The sequence below is a fragment of the Lithobates pipiens genome, unplaced genomic scaffold, assembly GCF_037356315.1.
Source record: "Lithobates pipiens isolate NorthernLeopardFrog02 unplaced genomic scaffold, aLitPip1_a1.2 Scaffold_10, whole genome shotgun sequence".
Lineage (NCBI taxonomy): Eukaryota > Metazoa > Chordata > Amphibia > Anura > Ranidae > Lithobates > Lithobates pipiens.
Genome location: NW_027507686.1, coordinates 121,489,045 through 121,507,936, shown reverse-complemented (window position 1 = coordinate 121,507,936; position 18,892 = coordinate 121,489,045). Strand labels below are relative to the sequence as shown.

The 18,892-nt window shown below is 46.5% G+C and overlaps 1 protein-coding gene across 9 annotated transcripts in view; it reads left to right on the top strand.

Annotated features, from left to right (window-relative positions):
* LTBP3 (latent transforming growth factor beta binding protein 3) overlaps window positions 1-18,892 on the top strand; it is a 1,616,087-nt gene that overhangs the window by 1,110,401 nt on the left and 486,794 nt on the right. For 4 of the 9 annotated variants that reach the window (XM_077457876.1, XM_077457830.1, XM_077457811.1 and 1 more), the window contains one exon: window positions 18,606-18,695. The exons of the other annotated variants lie outside the window; for them this stretch is intronic. In XM_077457876.1, the coding sequence (XP_077314002.1) occupies window positions 18,606-18,695 (90 nt within the window). The remainder of the gene's footprint in view (window positions 1-18,605; window positions 18,696-18,892) is intronic. 9 annotated transcript variants of the gene reach the window in all.

The following is an 18,892-nucleotide window of genomic DNA, read 5'->3' as shown; positions in this document are numbered from 1 at the left end:
CTATGGGGCTTTCCTGACTCCCAGGGAAGAAACAGAGGATGTAGCGACTTAAGCAGCAGGCATTCTGAATGTGGTACGCACCAATTCAGTATAATACCGCACCTGTTTTCTGAGCGCCTGGGAGGAGGGGACTCTCTCCTCTTCCTCTGATTCCTCCGACTGCTCAAGATCCCTGTCCTAAGACAGGGATCTCTCCTCATTGTCAGAAAAATCATCTGAGAGAGGAATCTCAGCAGAGGGAGGGGGATCTATCCCTTTTCCTGCTATCTTTCAGGGAAGCAGAAATAAAATTCATTATTCTCCCTTCAAAACCCTCCAATATAGCCCTAAGGGAGTCCTCAGTGACATATACCGGGGCTGACACATTAGGAGAGGCTGCAAAACCTGACAGGGGCACTGACTCATCCTGAGAGGCTGGCTCCAGTCTTGCAGGGGGGGATGGTAACTTACAGGCACTTTTAGAACCCCTGGACCTAGGCGGTGATTTACCAGTGCTCTTGTTACCTCCCCCTGAGACCCTCTTACGAGGAGACATAGTCCTAAGCTACAAAGCAGAGGTACTAGTACAAAGTGCAATCACTGTTGTGCTTAAAGTCTCACAATAAACATATATGCTTAAACTGCACAACCTGATGCTGAGTAGGTGTCTAAGGTTTGCCTGGATCCAATCCCCTGGGATGCTTACTGCCCACAGCTCCTGCGTCTCACACTTACAGCCCCCTGACGCTCTGGGCTTTTTAAAACTGCCGCCTGGCGCCTGCGCAGTACAGCGTCGTGTACACTGACATGCATGGCTCACAACCACACTCCCCCCTCCTCCATTAGGCCAGGAGCGCGTCCTGCGCACGTGCACGAGGACCGCGGAATCCAGGGGGGACAGGGGAACTCCATCGGAGCTGTGTGGGACCCCCAGACTACGTGGGACCCCTGTATTACCTCTATTGTGGCAGGGACTGCAGTGGAGACGTGAGACAGCTGGAGAACCAGGCTTCACTGAGCGTGTATACTGAAAGGCATGTAAGTATGCAGCAGGCTGCTCTTACTCCCTCTAGTGGTGGAAACCAGGAAAGACATACAACTACTCAAAATGAAGAAATCCATCATATTATTATATATATAGGATTAACTTCCCTTACCTGTCCTCGCCGCAGGAATTGCTGAAACAGACGAATTACAGCCTTCACCCATCACGGCGGGCAGTGTTAGCCAACCTTCTGGTTTATCTGGGGCTCTTTCTCAGAAGAGCCTCCTACCTGGACCATGTAAAAGACTCTGCCAGAAACTTTCGTGCGCTCTGTGTAAACAGTACACCAAGTCTGGTTTTCCCAGAGCCCAGTCTTCCAATAGGAGAGGACTTACAGGCCAAACCTCGTTTCTTCGGCTGACGAGGCCCGGGTACCATATCATCTTGGGATTCAAATATCGGCCCGAGATATGGATCCAGTTGGTTGTAGCCCTTAGGCCCCCGCAGGGACCTGCACAGAGCTTTCTTCATAGCACATGTTTTACGTGACCAACCACCATAGACACTGGCGAAAAAACTGAGGTGCCTCCCATATGGGAGGGGTTATATAGGGGAGGAATTCTCCTTAATTGGGGTTAACCAGTGTCCAATCACCAGAGGTGCCTATATAACCACTATGTAATAAAGCTCCTGTGTCCCGTGATGTATGATCAAGAAATAAGGTTTGCTTGACAACTACTGTCTTTCATGAATTCATGCTGTCTGTTGCTTAAAATATTTTTTCCAACAAGAACTCGTCTATGTGGTCTTTTAATAAACTCTCCAGTATCTTTCCGACTATACAAGTGAAACAAATAGGTCTATAGTTACTTGGCAAAGACTTTGATCCCTTTTTAACCACTTCAGCCTAAGGACCAGAGGTCTTTTTACAACTTTGCACTGCACTGCTTTAACTGGTAATTGCACGGTCATGCAATGTTGTACCCCAACGAAATTTGCGTCCTTTTTTCCCCCACAGACCTTTCTTTGGATGGTATTTGATTGCCTCTGCGATTTTTATTTTTTGCGATATAAACAGAAAACGACTGAAAATTTTGAAAAAATAAATATTTTCTACTTTTTGTTATAAGACAAAATCGAATAAACTCAATTTTAGTCATACATTTAGGCCAAAATGTATTCAGCCACATGTCTTTAGTAAAAAAAATGTCAATAAGCGTATATTTATTGGTTTGAGCAAAAGTTATAGCGTCTAGAGTTGAGCGGACACCTGGATGTTCAGGTTTTGACGGGTTCGGCCGAACTTCGCAAAAAAGTTTGAGTTCAGGACCCGAACTTGACCCCGAACCCAAACCCCATTGCAGTCAATGGGGACCCAAACTTTTGAGGTCTAAAATGGCTCTAAAAAAGTAATGGAAAGGGCTAGAGGGCTGCAAATGGCAGTAAAATGTTGTTAAGAGCATGGCAAGTCCTCTGCAAACAAATGTGGATAAGGAAATAACTTAAAATAACATAAAATACATAAAAATAAAAAATAATAATCTTCAGCGTGAGCTTGTCCACATTGGCTCTAGACAGGCAGCTGCACTTGTCTGTGATAACACCCCCTGCCGTGCTAAATACACGTTCAGATAATACACTGGCTGCAGGGCAGGCCAGCACCTCCAAGGTGCAGAGGGCAAGCTCAGGCCATGTGCCCAATTTGGAGACCCAGAAGTTGAAGGGGGCAGACCCGTCATTCAGTACGTGTAGGCGTGTGCACACATACTGCTCCACCATGTTGGTGAAATGCTGCCTCCTGCTAAGACGTTCCATATCAGCTGTTGGTGCTGGTTCTTGTGGCGTGCGGACAATCCTTTTCCACATTTCGACCATGCTAACTCTGCCTTCTGAGGTGCTGCCGATGCCCCAGCTGTGTTGGTGACCTCTTCCTCCTCCTCTGCCTGTGCCCCCACTGTCAGGTGGGAATGCCACCAGCAGTGCGTCTACCAGCGTGCGCTTGTACTCGCTCATCTTATGATCACGCTCCAGTGAGAGAATTAAGGACGGTACATTATCCTTGTAATGGGGATCCAGCAGTGTGGCCACCCAGTAATCAGCACCAGTTAGAATGTGGGCAACTCGGTCGTTGCGGAGACACTGCAGCATGTAATCACTCATGTGTGCCAGGCTGCCCAGAGGCAACGAAAAGCTGTCCTCTGTGGGAGGTGTATCGTCTGTGTCCTCTGTATCCCCAGTCACGCACCAGTGATGGCCATGAGTTGGTCTGGGTGCCACCCTGCTGTGAACATGGTTCCTCCTCGTCATCCTCCAGAACTGTGCCCTTGCTGGACAATTGTGTACCTGGCGTTTGTTGGTGCAGGAACCCACCCTCAGAGCCACTTGTGACTGACTGCCCTGAAAGCCTTGCAAATGATCCCTCTTCCTCCTCCTGTGCCACATTCTCTTCCATTATCGCCCAAAGCGTTTTTTCAAGGAGGCATAGAACTGGAATAGTAATGCTGAGAACAGCGCCATCGGCACTGGCCATGTTGGTGGAGTACTCGAAACAGAGAAACAAGGCACACAGGCCTCTCATGGAGGCCCAGTTATTGGTGGTGAAGTGGTGCTGTCCCGCAGAGCGACTCGTGCATGCTGCAGCTGAAAATCCACTATTGCCTGCTGCTGCTCGCACAGTCTGGCCAGCATGTGCAAAGTGGAGTTCCACCTTGTGGGCACGTCACATATGAGGCCAGCACATGCGCCAGGTAAGGGATGTGTGTCAAACCGGCTAGGCCCAGAGCTGCTACGAGATTTCGCCCATTATCGCACACCACCAGGCCGGGCTTGAGGCTCACTGCCACCAACCACTCATCGGTCTGTTGTTCCATGTCCCTCCACAACTCCTGCGTGGTGTGGGATTTTTCCCATAAACAGGAAATTTTTAAAACTGCCTGCTGTCGTTTACCCCTGGCTGTGTTGAAGTTGGTGGTGAAGGTGTTGCGCTGACCGGATAAGGAAGCGGAGTAGGAGGAGTTAGCAACAGGAGGCAAACTGAAGCACCCTGCAATCCTCATGGTGGAACGACATGCGCCAAACTGCTATCCGCCTCAGGCCCAGCCACCACTGCATTTACCCAGTGTGCTGTTATGGAGCTATAACATCCCTGACCGTGCTTACTGGTCCACGTATCCGTAGTTAAGTGGACCTTGCCACAGATGGCGTTGTGCAGTGCACACCTGATTTTGTCCCCCACTTGGTTGTGCAGGGAAGGGTTGGCTCGCCTGGAAAAGTAGTGGTGGCTGGGCAAGACGTACTGTGGGACAGCCAATGCCATCAGGCTTTTAAAACACTGCGTCTCCACCAGACGGAATGACAGCATTTCAAAGGCCAGGAAGGGATCGCGGGTGGGTAGGTGGGTACTTTCTCTTCCACTCCAGTGTTTTGGAGATAGAGAGCTGAATGCTTCCATGGGACATTGTGGAGATGGTTGGTGACCCAGGTGGTAGTGTTGCTGGCAGATCCTCTGTTTGTGGGGTGGCAGGTGCCACTGTCACTACAGAGGTGGATGAAGAGGTTGAGACTGCAGCAGAAGATCAAGCAGGAGGAGCCAGAGACTTTTCTTGGTTTTTGAGGGGTCTACTCCACTGCAGTTCATGCTTTGCACTTAGATGCCTGGTCAGGCAGGTTGTGCTCAGGTTGAGAACATTAATGCCTCGCTTCAGGCTCTGACTGCACAGCATGCAAGCCACTTGTGTCTTGTCTTCAGCACATTGTCACACTAGGGAATGTCTTGGACCTGGCTTTGGTGTGCTTGGTCCCTTGCTGCGGACGCTCCGCTTTTGCACCCTGCTCCCTCTTCTGCTGAGATGGTGGCTCTGTGTGACCACCGCCTCTTCCTCTGAACTACACAGTTCACCTGCATGAGGTTGATTCAATGTGGGGTCGAGGACCTCATCATCCTCCACATCATCTTCCACCCAGTCTTCACCCCTGCCCTCCTTGTTGGTCTGCACAACTGCGAAAGCAGCAGCAGTTGGCACCCATGTTTCATCATCATCCGAGATGTGCTGTGATGGCCCTCCCATGTACTCCTCTTCAAACATAAGTGGTTGGACATCGGTGCACTCAATCTCCTCCACTTTTGGGGCAGGGCTAGGTGGATGGCCCTGGGAAACCCTGCTAACAGAGTCATCAAAAATCAGATGAGATTGCTGCATAATTTGGGGCTCAGACTGCTTGGCTGATTTGCAAGGGGGTGAGGTGAAAGGCTGATGGGCATCAGCTGCAGGCGCCAACTCTGATCTTTCAGCAGGAGACTGGGTGGGAGACAATGTGAAGGAACTGGAGGCACTGTCAGCAACCCAATCTACTATCACTTGTACTTGTCCTGGCCTCAACATTCGTAGAGCCACATTAGGCCTGACCAAATACAGTTGTAGGCTCTGTCGCATAATCGCACCTGAGGAAGGTGTTTCACTTGTGCGTGTAGCTGGCATAGATCAACCATGTTCCTCTCCCTGCAACAGGAGCTCCACCAGCAGCACCACCACCGGGGCCACGTCCCTTATTTGACGTTCTCATATTTCTCAAATTTTAAGTGTTGCCCTAAATGGGTGTTTTTAGAATAGCAGAATAGAGCAGCAGTATCTAAGCAGTGTATCTCACATGTACAGATATGCAGAATACGCACCAAAAAAAATATTTTTGCCCTAAATTATTATTTTTTGGAATAGCAGAATAGAAGAACAGTACCTAAATTGTGTATCTCACACGTACAGATATGCAGGAAACACTGCAAAATGTTTTTTTTTGCCCTAAATGGGTGTTTTTAGAATAGCAGAATAGAGCAACAGTATCTAAAGGGTGTATCTCACAGTAACATATGCAGTGCTGGTGCACTGAGCTTGCATAAAATGCCTGCTGACCCCAACCTAACAGACGGATAAAAGTTAAGTTTTCTCTGGCACAGGGCTCAGGGCAGGGTAAAAAGATTGTGCGCTGCGCCCACACAACTAAATCAAGGTAGATCGCTGAGTAATTTGATTTCTGAATCAGGACTCCTATTTAATTCTCTCCCTCAAAGCAGCAGCAGCAGCAACCTTTCCCTATCTAAAGCAGAGTGAAGTGCTGTGATATGTGCCTCTAGCTTATATAGAGGCTGGGTCACATGCTGCACTGGCCAATCACAGCCATGCCATTAGTATGGCTGTGATGGCTTCTAAGGGCACACAAGTTAAACAAATGTAAGTTAAACAAATGTTGATTGGCTGCCCTGCAGCTTTTTAAAATGTGCCATTACATTGCCGAACACCGAACTCGAACCCAAACATACAGTAAATTGTTCGGGGTCCGGGTACCAAAACCCCAAGAGTCTGGTACAAACCCGAACTTTACAGTTCGGGTTCGCTCAACCCTAATAGCGTCTACAAACTAGAGTACATTTTGTGAAATTTACACAGCTTTTCATTTATGACTGCCTATCTAATTTCTTGAGCTGCTATGGCATGTCAGTACAACCCCCCCCCCCCCCCCAATTACCCCATTTTAGAAAGTAGACACCCCGAGGAAATTGCTAAGAGGCATGTTGAGCCCATTGAATATTTTTTTTTTGTCCCAAGTGATTGAATAATGACAAAAAATTTTTTTTTACAAAAAGTGCTCACACATGCCATGGTTATATGTGGAATTGCACCCCAAAATATATTTTGATGCTTCTCCTGAGTACGAGGATACCACATGTGTGGGACTTTTTGGGAGCCTAGCCGCGTACGGCAACCGAAAATCAGTCATCGCCTTCAGGATTTCTAAGGGTGCAAATTTTTGATTTCACTCCTCACTACCTATCACAGTTTCGAAGGCCATAACTTGGCTCCTGAAGGGCATGCGCTATGTGGTTTTTTTTTTCATTTAACATTCCTGGAACCGCAGTTTGGTTTTGGGTTTAATCACAGTACAGGTCTAGCTGGATTGCACGGTGCTCTGCTTGGCTATAGGTGGCACTGTCATCTCTGGCAGGTGTGAGAACACAGTTCAGCTGGGTGCATTGAGTGCCATCTTTCTTGGAACCAACTCAGTGAGCGTGTCGTCCTGCTGTGTATTCTGGGAGAGGGTACTTAAGGTACTGACATCACGTGCTTCGGGGTTCCGGTGTAGAAGTACTTAGTCTTCCTTACCAGCCCCCATGGCTCTCATGGCCTGGGGTGCGGATCCATCCAATTCTGAGTCTCGGGGCTGGCTAGCCCGAGGCCAAGTAACTTGAGGGAGGATTCGGAGGTGGTCCGGTGCCATCTCATCTGTGGAGAGGCCCAGCAACTGAAGAAGCAACCAGGGGAGGACCCTTCGGGAGAAGGCCATGCTGGAAGCTGGCTTCTCAGAAAGAGCCTGGAGGCTTAGTTGCAAGACCTCAAGTGAATCTACATTTGTACGGTATCGCCGGGCCGGCTGCAAGATACTGGTACCGTATGAGGGCTCTCTAAATTTGTCTACATCCTTCAGTTACTACAAGTGTTCTACAACAAGTCTGTGGCAGAGACTTTATTCAATCATTCCATGTGCAAGTCTGTGGCAGAGACTGCGCTTTGAGCATTCTATTGACTGCTAGGCCTAGTGAAAGGAGGTCTATCCCATAAGGGTGAAGATCCAGTTGTGAATGGCTATTCTCTGGATTGTTATAGTGAGAGGCTACCTGTTTTGACTAAGCTCCAAGAGTACCTGAACTTTCTACCTGAAACCCTCTAACCCTCATCGAGAGACTGTGTTGTTTATCTCCTTTTTTGTAAATAAAAATCCCTCAAGCAGATCTGGTGTCAGTCTTTGCAATTCTTGGGCCATCAACCCCGGGAAACCCCCAGACATATACGAGGTCAAGAAGGTAACGGTAAGCCCAATAAAATCAGCAGCTCCATCGGGGGTCAGTGCTACACCAAGATAGCCCAAAACTCCCCCAAATGACCCAATTTTGGAAAGTAGAAACCCCAAGCTATTTGCTGAGAGTCATGGTGAGTATTTTACAGCTCTTTTTTTTTTCTTTTTTCAATTTTCAATACTTTGTGACAAAAAGCGAGATTCACAAAAAACTCACAATACCGCTCCGCAAATAGCTTGGGGTGTCTACTTTCCAAAATGAGGTCATTACGGGGGGGTTTGTGCCATCTGGGCATTCCATGACCTCTGAAACTGTGATTGGCAGTGAGGAGTGAAATAAAAAATGTACGCCCTTAGAAAGCCTGAAGGCGGTGTTTGTTTTTTGGGGTCCCGTACGCGGCTAGGCTCCCAAAAGTCTCACATGTGGTACCCCCATACTCAGGAGAAGCAACAGAATGTATTTTGGGGTGTAATTCCACATATGCCCATGGCATGTTTGAGCAATATATCATTTAGTGACAACTGTGCAAAAAATATATATATATATATATTTTTCCCGCAACTTGTGTCAAAATATTAAATATTCCAGGGACTCGACATGACTCTCAGCAAATAGCTTGGGGTGTCTACTTTCCAAAATGGGGTCATTTGAACTGTACTGGCATTTTATGCACAACATTTAGAAGCTTATATCAAACATCACCCACTTGAAGACAAAGCCCTTTCTGACACTTTTTGTTTACATGAAAACTTTATTTTTGCAAGAAAATTACGTTGAACCCCAAACATTATATATATTTTTTAAAAGCAAAAGCCCTACAGATTAAAATGGTGGGTGTTGCATTTTTTTCCCCCACACAGTATTTGTGCAGTGATTTTTCAAACGCATTTTTTTGGGAAAAAATACTTTTTTTAATTTGAATGCACTAAAACACACTATATTGCCCAAATGTTTGATGAAATAAAAAAGATGATCTTAGGCCGAGTACATGGATACCAAACACGACTTGCTTTAAAATTGCACACAAACGCACAATGGTGACAAACTACATACATTTTTAAAAGCCTTTACAGGTTACCACATTAGATTTACAGAGGAGGTCTACTGCTAAAATTACTGCTCTCGATCTGACCTTTGCGGTGATACCTCACATGCATGGTGCAATTGCTGTTTACATATGACGCCAGACCGATGCTTGCATTTGCCTTTGCGCAAGAGCAGGGGGGGACGGGGGTGCTTTTTTTAAAATTATTATTATTATTTATTTTGATTTTATTTTTAAACTGTTCCTTACATTTTATTTTTTATTTTATTTTTTATCATTTTTATTGTTATCTCAGGGGATGTAAATATCCCCTATGATAGCAATAGGTAGTGACAGGTACACTTTTTTAAAAAAAACATTGGGGTCTATTAGGCCCTAGATCTTTCCTCTGCCCTCAAAGCATCTGACCACACCAAGTTCGGTGTGATAAAATGCTTTCCCAATTTCCCAATGGTGCTGTTTATATCCGAGAGCAGGGACATTCCCTCCCACTGCTTGTAAAGGCAGTCTAGAGGCTAATTAGTCACTAGGATTGCTTTTGTACGAAAGCCGATTACTGGCTGAAAAGAATGATACCAAGATGATACCTAAACTCGCAAGCATAATTCTGGTATAACCTTTCAAATTCCAGCAACATACCAGTATGTAGCTGGTCCTTGTTGGACATATATTGTAATCTTTTTTTTCATGCAGCCTGTTGGCTGAATGAAAAAATGAGATTGATCGGGGGGTATGCACCCACTTACAATGATAGGCATACATGCACCACTTATATATGCCAAAGCATGGGGGCATCCTCCCGCAAAAGTTATGCCACGTACACATGGTCTGACTTTTACACGGGCAAGCCTCTGTCGGAATTTCGACTGTATGTATGCAGCATTAGGAGAAAAATCACTCCTCCGCCCCTGCTGCCCCCATGCTTTGGCATATATGCTCTTTTTTTTTTTTAACTGTGTTGGTGAAATGACCTCCTACAGCATTGGAGTCACGGCTTTATGTATCGTGGGAGCAAACGCTGTTGCTGTCAAGATAAATAAATCTGCACTGCAGCTGAATGGTGCACCTGAAAACAAAAAAATGGTTAACAATAAAACCCAGTAAACAGTAAAGTATAAAAAAATTACATACCTGAAAAGCAAGCATGATAAAACATAATAAAACATTGCAGAACAGAATACAGTAAAAAAGAGCAACAATCGAGAGAGAGAGAATAGAGAGAGAGAGAGAGAGCAATAAAACGACAACTAATTATTATTTTTTTTTACTTTTTTTTTTACACTTTTTCTTGTAACTGTAATTGTAACAACTGTAACGGTCCGGGTCTCTGAAAATGCGATGGCATCTTGGGAGACCCTGTGTAAGTGTGTCCTAGTCTGTGAAATGCTGTACCCTACACTAAAACTTCACTAGTGTGTGGTAGCATTCAAAACATTCACCAATGCAAAGACCAGGATTGTCAGGACAGCGTGTACAATAACGGGTGTCACGCCTATATCCGCGCTTGGTACAGACACAACATCTTCTTTAGGGGGCTCGTTGTGTAGGGGTACTCTCGAGGACATATATGGAAAATGCCTCTCATGCAGCCGGCTTACTGCATTTGGTTGGAGAAGGTGAGGTGCAGAACCGTCTGGATACAGGAGCTCTGTGACAATCTCTTCCTGGAATGTAAGGAAGGATAAAGTTCCACCTGCAGCTCTGTATAGCACATGAGCGTTCAGCAAATCCAATTGAAATAAGTAAACAGACACTTTTTTGTACCAGCGTCTGGCCTTACGGGCAACTAGATACTGCGCCAACAACTAGTCTTTGAGGTCCACCTCTCCCATATTTTGGTTATATTCGTGGACACAGAGGGGTTTCTCCACAACACCAGTCACCGTAGTAATTTGGACTGTCGTGTCTGCATGAAGGGAGGTAAGAACGAAAACATTCTTATTATCCCTCCACTTCATAGTAAGCAAGTTATTACACTGCAAGCAGGCTCTCTTGCCCAGCCTAAGACGGGAATCTACAAGCAGCTGGGGAAAGCCCCGGCGATTAGGTCGCCACGTGCTCCAATCTGCTGATCAAACAAATAAGTAAACAGTGGCACGCTCGTGTAAAAATTGTCCACGTACAAGTGGTACCCCTTTCTGAATAAGGGTGACACCAAATTCCACTATCTTGCCAGCGCTCCCTATCTTTTCCCTCATAAACACTAAAGCTCCATACATAGTCTGTTGCCCTGTCACAGAACTTATAGAGATTGACCCCATATCTAGCACGCTTGCTGGGAAGGTACTGTTTGAAATACAAGCAGCCAGAAAATTTAATCTGGGATTCATCAACGCAGACAACTTGATCGGGAGTAAACAAGGCTGCAAAACGTTGGTTGAAGTGGCTTATGAGGGGCTGAATTTTGTAGAGCCGATCGCATTCAGGGTCTCCACGAGGACAACAAAGTTCATTGTCATTGAAGTGCATGAACCGCAAGATCTGCTCGTATCATTTTCCTGGACATGGAGGCAGAGAACTCGGGCTCGTGAACCAATACGACCGCAACTTGGTGAATTTATGTATGCCCATGTTGAGGGAAAGGCCCAGAAAGGTCTTAAATTCGGAAACTGTAATTGGTTTCCAATCTCTGGCAAGGGAAGGCAACTGGGAATTAGAGGTGATGAATTGACCAGCATATAAATTAGTTTGGTCCACAATAGATCTTTAGAGATCTTCCATGAAAAAGAGCGAATAAAAATCAAGTGGTGTAAAATCAGCTGTTTCCACCTGAATATCGGGTTGGCCAGTGAATGGGTGAAGTACGGGTTCTGCAGAAGTGGTGGGCACCCAATCAGGATTGGTGAATTCTGCAGGAAGGACACTATGGGCACGCCGGCCTGCCTTTGTCTTCTTCTTGGTGGCAGCAGGACACTACTTGTGCTTGCCACCTCGCCAGCTTGAACTGCACTTATGGGACTTGCCATGTCACCAAGTGTTACTGCAGTGCTGGATGTACTAGGCCGCTGGTGCTTGCCAGTTCACCAGAAGGAATATCGGCGCTAGTACTGGCTCTCTGCTCCATACGAGGGACCTGCGGTTCTTGCACCTCAACAACATCAGAAGATAGGAAACTGATATGCCTGACCTTAGCAGGGACCTCACCTTTGTCGCCAGAGCTGTTATTGAGCCGCTGTCGTCTACAGGATCGTATTCTGAGCCTGAATCTGACAGATGAGTGTCCTCCTCTTCACTATCTGTCATGCTCAGAAATGTGTAGGCCTCTTCACTAGCGTACCTTAGATTTGCCATTTTGGGGTCTAAGTTTACTGGTACAACTAGTGAGATTCACAGGTAAAAAAGCACCTTGGCTTTCAGCAACTGTATAAAACGGTACCAAAAAAACCTGTTATGGCACGTACACACGGTCGGAATTCCGTCCAGAAAAAGACCAATGAGAGCTTTTAATCGGAAAATGCGACCGTGTGTATGTTCCATCGGAATTTAGCTGTCCGAATTTCCGTCAGCCAAAAATTGATAGCATGTTCTCAATTTTCCAGACGGAAAAACTTTCTATCGGTAATTCCAATCGTGTGTATCCAATTCTGATACTCCAAAAAATCACGCATGCTCAGATTCAACTACGAGACAGAAGCTATTGGCTACTGGCTATTGAACTTTCTTTTTCTAGTCACGTCGTACGTGTTGTACGTCGCTGCGTTCTAAACTATCGGAATTTGGTGTGACCGTGTGTAGGCAAGACAGCTTGAGCGGAATTCCATAGGGAAAACCATCAGAGCTTCTTCCAACGAGAATTTCGATCGTATGTACGCGGCATTAGCGATCGCAGAGATTAGGCCTGACTCTGTGAACGCTACAGTTATGTGTGTTGTGTTTTGTAAGTGACAGTGATCGATCAATACTGCACTTAGGTGGGCTGGGCTGGGTGGAGGGGCAAAACGCAGGTGCTAGCAGGTATCTGGGCTGATCCCGCTAACAATGTGTTTTTTGAAACCCTAAACTGCTGGGGACTCTAGTATAGATCAGATATTCATCTGTTCAGATACTATACCACTAAGGGAGGTGTATGCTTTGCGCGTGGGTGTTAGCGGTACTGCCACTAACTTGCCGCTGCCTGGGGCAACGCAGACCCTAAAACCTAATTGATATCATCCGCCGGGCGATCAGGGGGTTAAACCTTTATTGGGTAATAAATGACAGGTGCCCTGACACTATAAAAAGCAAACTAACTAACCAGCGTCACCCATAACACTTATATGATGATCACTAGTGAAAGGGTTAACTAGGGGCAATCAGGAGTTAAAACCTTTATTGGGTAATATATGGGGGTACCTGACACTATATAAAAACCTGACGGGAAACCTAAATAACTAAATAACGAACTGGCTAACCAGCATCACCACTGACACTTATACGGTGATCGCTGGTGAAAGAGTTAACTCTAGGGGCAATAGGGGGGTTAAAACCTTTATAAGGTTGTATATGGGGATTCCTGACGCTGTAAAAACCTGGCGGTGAACCTAAAAAAATAACTGCCTACCTAGCTGCACCAGCAACACTAATGCAGTGATAAGAAAAATGTTTGCTTAGTGACACTGGCAAAAGGGGGTAAAAGGGTTACCTGGGGGCAATCAAGGGGTTAAAACCTTTATGGGGGGGTAGGAGGCTACCCTGGACCTAAATGGGCCTAAAGCTAACTGCCTTGACACTTTTTACAGTCACAAATGACACTAAATGCAGTGATCAGTAAATAAATGACCACTGCAATCAGTGACACTGTGACTGGAGGTGCAGGGGGTGATCTGGGGGGTGATCGGGGGGTGACTGGGGGGTGGAAAGTGTGCCTATGTGTACCTGGTGTCAGTGTAGTGTTGTGCACTTACTATGATGTCTTCTCTCCTCTGCGTTCTGTTCAAAAAGCCCGCCACGAGGAGAGTGACATCACTTCCTCCTGCCTGTGTTTACAGTTCACAGGCAGGGGAAGCTTCTCATTTGCCAGGAGCAATTGCGAGGGGGTGGCCAGAAATCAATGGCCGCCCCCTCATCATGGATCGCTCTTGAAGCGAAACGGACCACCGCTGCCACCGGGAGGACCCCCCACCCACTGGAAGGCAGGCACATACAGGTACGTTGATGTGCCTGTCTGTGCCATTGTGCCGACGTATATGTACAGGCGGCAGTCCTTAAGTGGTTAAATATGGCCACCATATTGGCCCTGCGCCAATCCAGTGGTACCATTCCAGTCATTAATGAGTCTCTAAATATTAGAAACAATGGCCTTGAAATGACAGAGCTCATTTTTTTTTTTAGGATCCGTGGGTGGATGCCATCTGGTCCAGATGCTTTATCCACCTTCATTCTGTCAAAATATTTTTGAACCATATCACTTTTGAGCCATTGTGGATCATTTGGGGCTGTGTCACTACCACCCCCATTATGGACATGAGCTCCCCCATGCTCCTTTGTATACACAGAGCTGAAGAAAAGTATTTAATAAATTAGCCTGCTCTTTGTCCCCAGTCACCCACTTTAGATTATTTTGTTAATGGCCTACATGCTCAGACCTGACCTTTTTACTATTAATATATTTGAAGATTTTTTGGGGGTTTGTCCTACTATCTTATCATACTCTGTTATATTCTTTGTAACATTTAAACAATGATAGCGATCCCTCAATTTTATGATTTTTAAAAGCTCTTTTTTTATTATTTATAGCCATTTTAACTTTGGCTGTGAGCCACATAGCTTTTATTTCTAGCCTTTTAAACTTATTGCTCATGGGAATATACTTTGCAGTGAGTTTACATACAGTCACTTTGAAGAATTCCCATTTCTGTTCTGTGCCCAATGATGACAATATTCCCTCCCCATCTAAATTCTGGAGAGCAGCCCTCATCCTTGGAATATTTGCTCTCTTAAAGTTATTATTTTACCCGTATGAGTTTGTTGCTTACAGCTAACATTAAATGAAATCATGTTATGGTCACTGCTACCCAGATGCTCTTTTATATGAATATTGATAACAAGCTCTGCGTGGTTTGCGATTACCAGGTCCAGCAGAGCTTCATTCCTAGTCGGGCCCTCAATAAACTGGACCATAAAACTGTCTTGTAATAGGTTTAAACATTTTTGCCCTTTAACTGTCCCAGCAGTGCCAATACTCCAATCAATATCCGGGTAGTTAAAATCCCCCATTATTATCACTGTCCCAACCCTTGCAGCCCTTTACATCTGTGCAAGGAGTCTCCACCTCCTCACTAACACTGGGAGGTCTATAACAACTTCCAATGACAACCTTTGTAGTACGCACACCTATGTAAAGTTCCACCCATAATGCTTTAGACTCATCACACTCTCCATCAACTAGGTCCTCTTTCACACTCGCTTTGAGATCACTAGACATGTACAATTTGTTTAGTTCCAAATTAGTTTAACAAATTTTGACAAATTCGTTAATTCCAAAATTTCTGAATTTCTGAAATTCGAAATTTCAAAAATTGGAAAATTCGAAATTTCAGAAATTCTAAAATTCTAAATTGGGAAATTCTAAATTTCATAATTTAAAAAATTAAAAAATTTGGAAATGTGAAAATTAATTTCCGTTTTCGATTTTTTGGTATTTTATGACAGTACAGTATATGGGTGGAGATTTGGTATGGCAAGTGGTATATGTGTACTTACATATATACTCTTTTGATGCACATGACAAATATTTTTTTAAGTGTGTTTTACAATTGGTATGATTGTGATGGTAAAAATAACACACACATTCCATGGTGAAAAATCTGGTGTAGCTCTACATAGAAACCAATCAGCTTCCAGGGTTTGTTTCAAATTGCACAGTGCTTAATTGCACAAGCTAAAGTTAGAATGTGAAAATATGTGTGAACACCCGCGCTTATGGAGTGATTCAAACAAGGAGAACTGCGGCCTCTACCAATGAATTCAAAAGAGGTGGAAATAGAAGGAAATAGAAAAAATGAAGGGTAAATGTGGCACTGTTCTGATGTTGGGGTGTTTTAAACCCTATACCGATACAGTGAATTGCTAGTATGGTACCTGTGCAAATAAATATGAATGTGCAAATAATCTGAATACTTAGTACCACAACCTAACATGCTATTGCTGGAATGTTTAGAAACCCTTCACTAATGAACTCCTGGTCTGGTAACTATGCAGATAATACTAAATAAATGTGCAAATGCTGTTGCTAGAATACAGATTGGTGCCAATCCAACCCGTGCTTATAATATATACCTCCTGTGCGTACTAGGTACTAGAATTCAGGGGTCTCAAACTGGCGGCCCTCCAGCTGTTGCAAAACTACAAGTCCCATCATTCCTCTGCCTGTGGGAGTCATGCTTGTAACTGTCAGCCTTGCAATGCCTCATGCGACTTGTAGTTTTGCAACAGCTGGAGGGCCGCCAGTTTGAGACACCTCTACTAGATACTAGGTACCATACTAGGAATTCACTGCATCAGTATAGGGTTTAAAACACACAAACATGGGGCGCGTCCTGACCATGGAGGAGTGAGGAAGTGCTTCACCTCAGCTCCGCTCCATCGCCGCATACAATAGCTATCCTCAGCGGGGAAAAACGATTTCCGCCACCGGGCTCCATGTCCCAACGCTCCCGGCAGTCTTCCCGACCGCCGCAGGGCACTAAAAAGCGGCAGGGACAGCTGGATCAGTTCTTCCCGGGCCCCCACGGACAGGGCCGCAACGGATCCAATATGACGCCGACCGGGAAATCTCAGAGAGCTGGGAAATCCTCACAGCCTGCTACAGCGGCGCCTCTTCAGCCGACCGGAACATCTTCCCTGGTCTCTCCGGTGCCCTCCCCAGGATCGGTGAGCGATTCAGCCCCCCCTGCCTCCCCCGGGTCCCTGGATGGCCGCTCAGAGGTCTCAGACCCCATGGGAGATGATGCAATATGCCGCCATATTATGTCTCTCCCCACCAGAGAAGACCTGGAAAGGTTCACTAGCAGAGTAGAGAAGGCTTTCACCGCTGATATTGCCCAAATTAAAGCAGATACCACGCACCTGGGTCACCGGGTGGAGGCCTTGGAAGAGAAGCTGGAGGAGACTCTCCCCACCATTGCTCTGCTGCAATCTCGGTGCCAAACACAGGACCATCAGCTTGATGCACTGCTGGGGCAATTAGATGATGTGGAAAACCGCAGCAGGAGGGCCAATATTAGGATTAGAGGACTCCCAGAGGCTACTGCATCCAGGGATATTGTCCCCACTCTGACGGACATCTTTAGAGACATATTGGGCCTCCCAGCCACTGCTCCTATTGAAATAGACCGAGCCCACAGAGCACTGCGCCCCCCGTCTCCAGACGCTGACAATCCCAGGGACATAATCTGTAAACTTCACAAAAATACTAGAAAAATACTAGAAAAAGATCGGATTATGCAAAAAGTGCATGGTAAGCCCTTTTATGATTTTGATGGTGCTCGACTGACTTTCTATCAAGATCTCTCAAGACGCACCCTCATGCAATGGAGAGCCCTCCGTCCGCTCCTTTCTGTGATCCAGGCCGCAGGATTGGCCTACCGCTGGGGCTTCCCCTTCTCTCTGCATGTGCACAAAGATGGCAGGCAAGTGACCCTGCGCACTAAGGACGATCTTCCACACTTTCTTTCCTCTCTAGGGCTGGAGCCCGTGGACTTTCCGGATTGGAGAGGATCCCCGAGCGATTTGACTATCCCCCCCTTCCACCGAGATGGTCTACAGTCGCACGCAAGCACCGGAGGAGGGACAGGCACAGTTCGACCCGAGACCCTTCCATGGCCCCCTCAATCACCAGAGACTGATGCTAGGCCTGGGCTGCGCGATGGGAAACTGATTGCTGACTTTCTCTGATGTGCTTAATGGTGTTTGGCCCCCCCCCCTGAGAATTGAAAGTGTGATGTTTTTGACCCCGAGCCCCCCCCCCCCCCGGGTGTTCCGGGGGAACAAGATGTGCCCTGTGTGGCTGTAGGCTCTGGCTGCTGTGGCAGCAAGAATCTCTGGTGACTCCTCTCCAGCCTTAGAGACTGTTCGACTCTCAGACTAGGCCTACCTGGCGGAGACTGTTTTCACCCCCAATATAGGAGGAAGATTTGCCACAGCACCCCTTTTCTTCCTTTTCTTTCTTTTTTTTTATGGGGCACTCGGGGAGGGGGGGGGCTTGATTTGGTTTTTGACTTAATTTTTTCTTTTTCACCTATGTAGCTACCTTTGGGCTCCCCCCCCCCTCCCCGGACTGAAGTTTGCTACAACCCCAACACGGTCCTGTGGCCCCTATCCGGGGCAGGGCACACACCCCTTGACGGGGCTAGCCCAGACCCCATGTCCCCGAACGCAATCAGCCAACGCTGTTTTTCACCTTTTTTCCTCCCCTTTTATTTTTTTTGCTTTTATGGATCTGACTTTTCCCCGAACTGAGGTTCTACTGTTCTCAGATGTAATGGGCGGGGCGGGGGCCTTCTCTCTCCCCCCCTTGTTTTGGTTCACGTTCCCCACGTAGGCCACCCATCCATGGGTTTAGTTCCCTATTGGGAATTTAGGGGGGGGCTTGGGGCCCCCCCGGATAGTGGGGTGGGCCTCACCCCCCACCAAGCCGCTGCATTGTTCAATATTGCCGTAGCTGTGTTGCTTTTATGTTTTTGGTGTTTCTGTAATAACTCCTTCTGTCTTTTCTCTCCCTATCTCTCTCCTCTTCTTCTCCCTCCCTTCTTACTTCCCTCCCTTTCTAGGAGCCTGCTATTGCTGCGGTCCTTGCGCCAGGCGAGTTGGGACACTCGCTCATTCCTCCACCCTCCAAATCTCCCATGTCTACACTCCAGGTAATTTCTTACAATGTGCGGGGTCTCTGTTCTCCGGGGAAAAGGAACAAATTATGGTGGGAACTTAAAAAGTTGAAGGCTCAAGTGGTCTTCCTGCAGGAAACACATTTTACCAGCCACTCCCTACCCAGGTTGCCCACCCACATATTTAATCAATGGTTTCACAGTACATCTCCTAAGGCCAAGTCCAAAGGCAC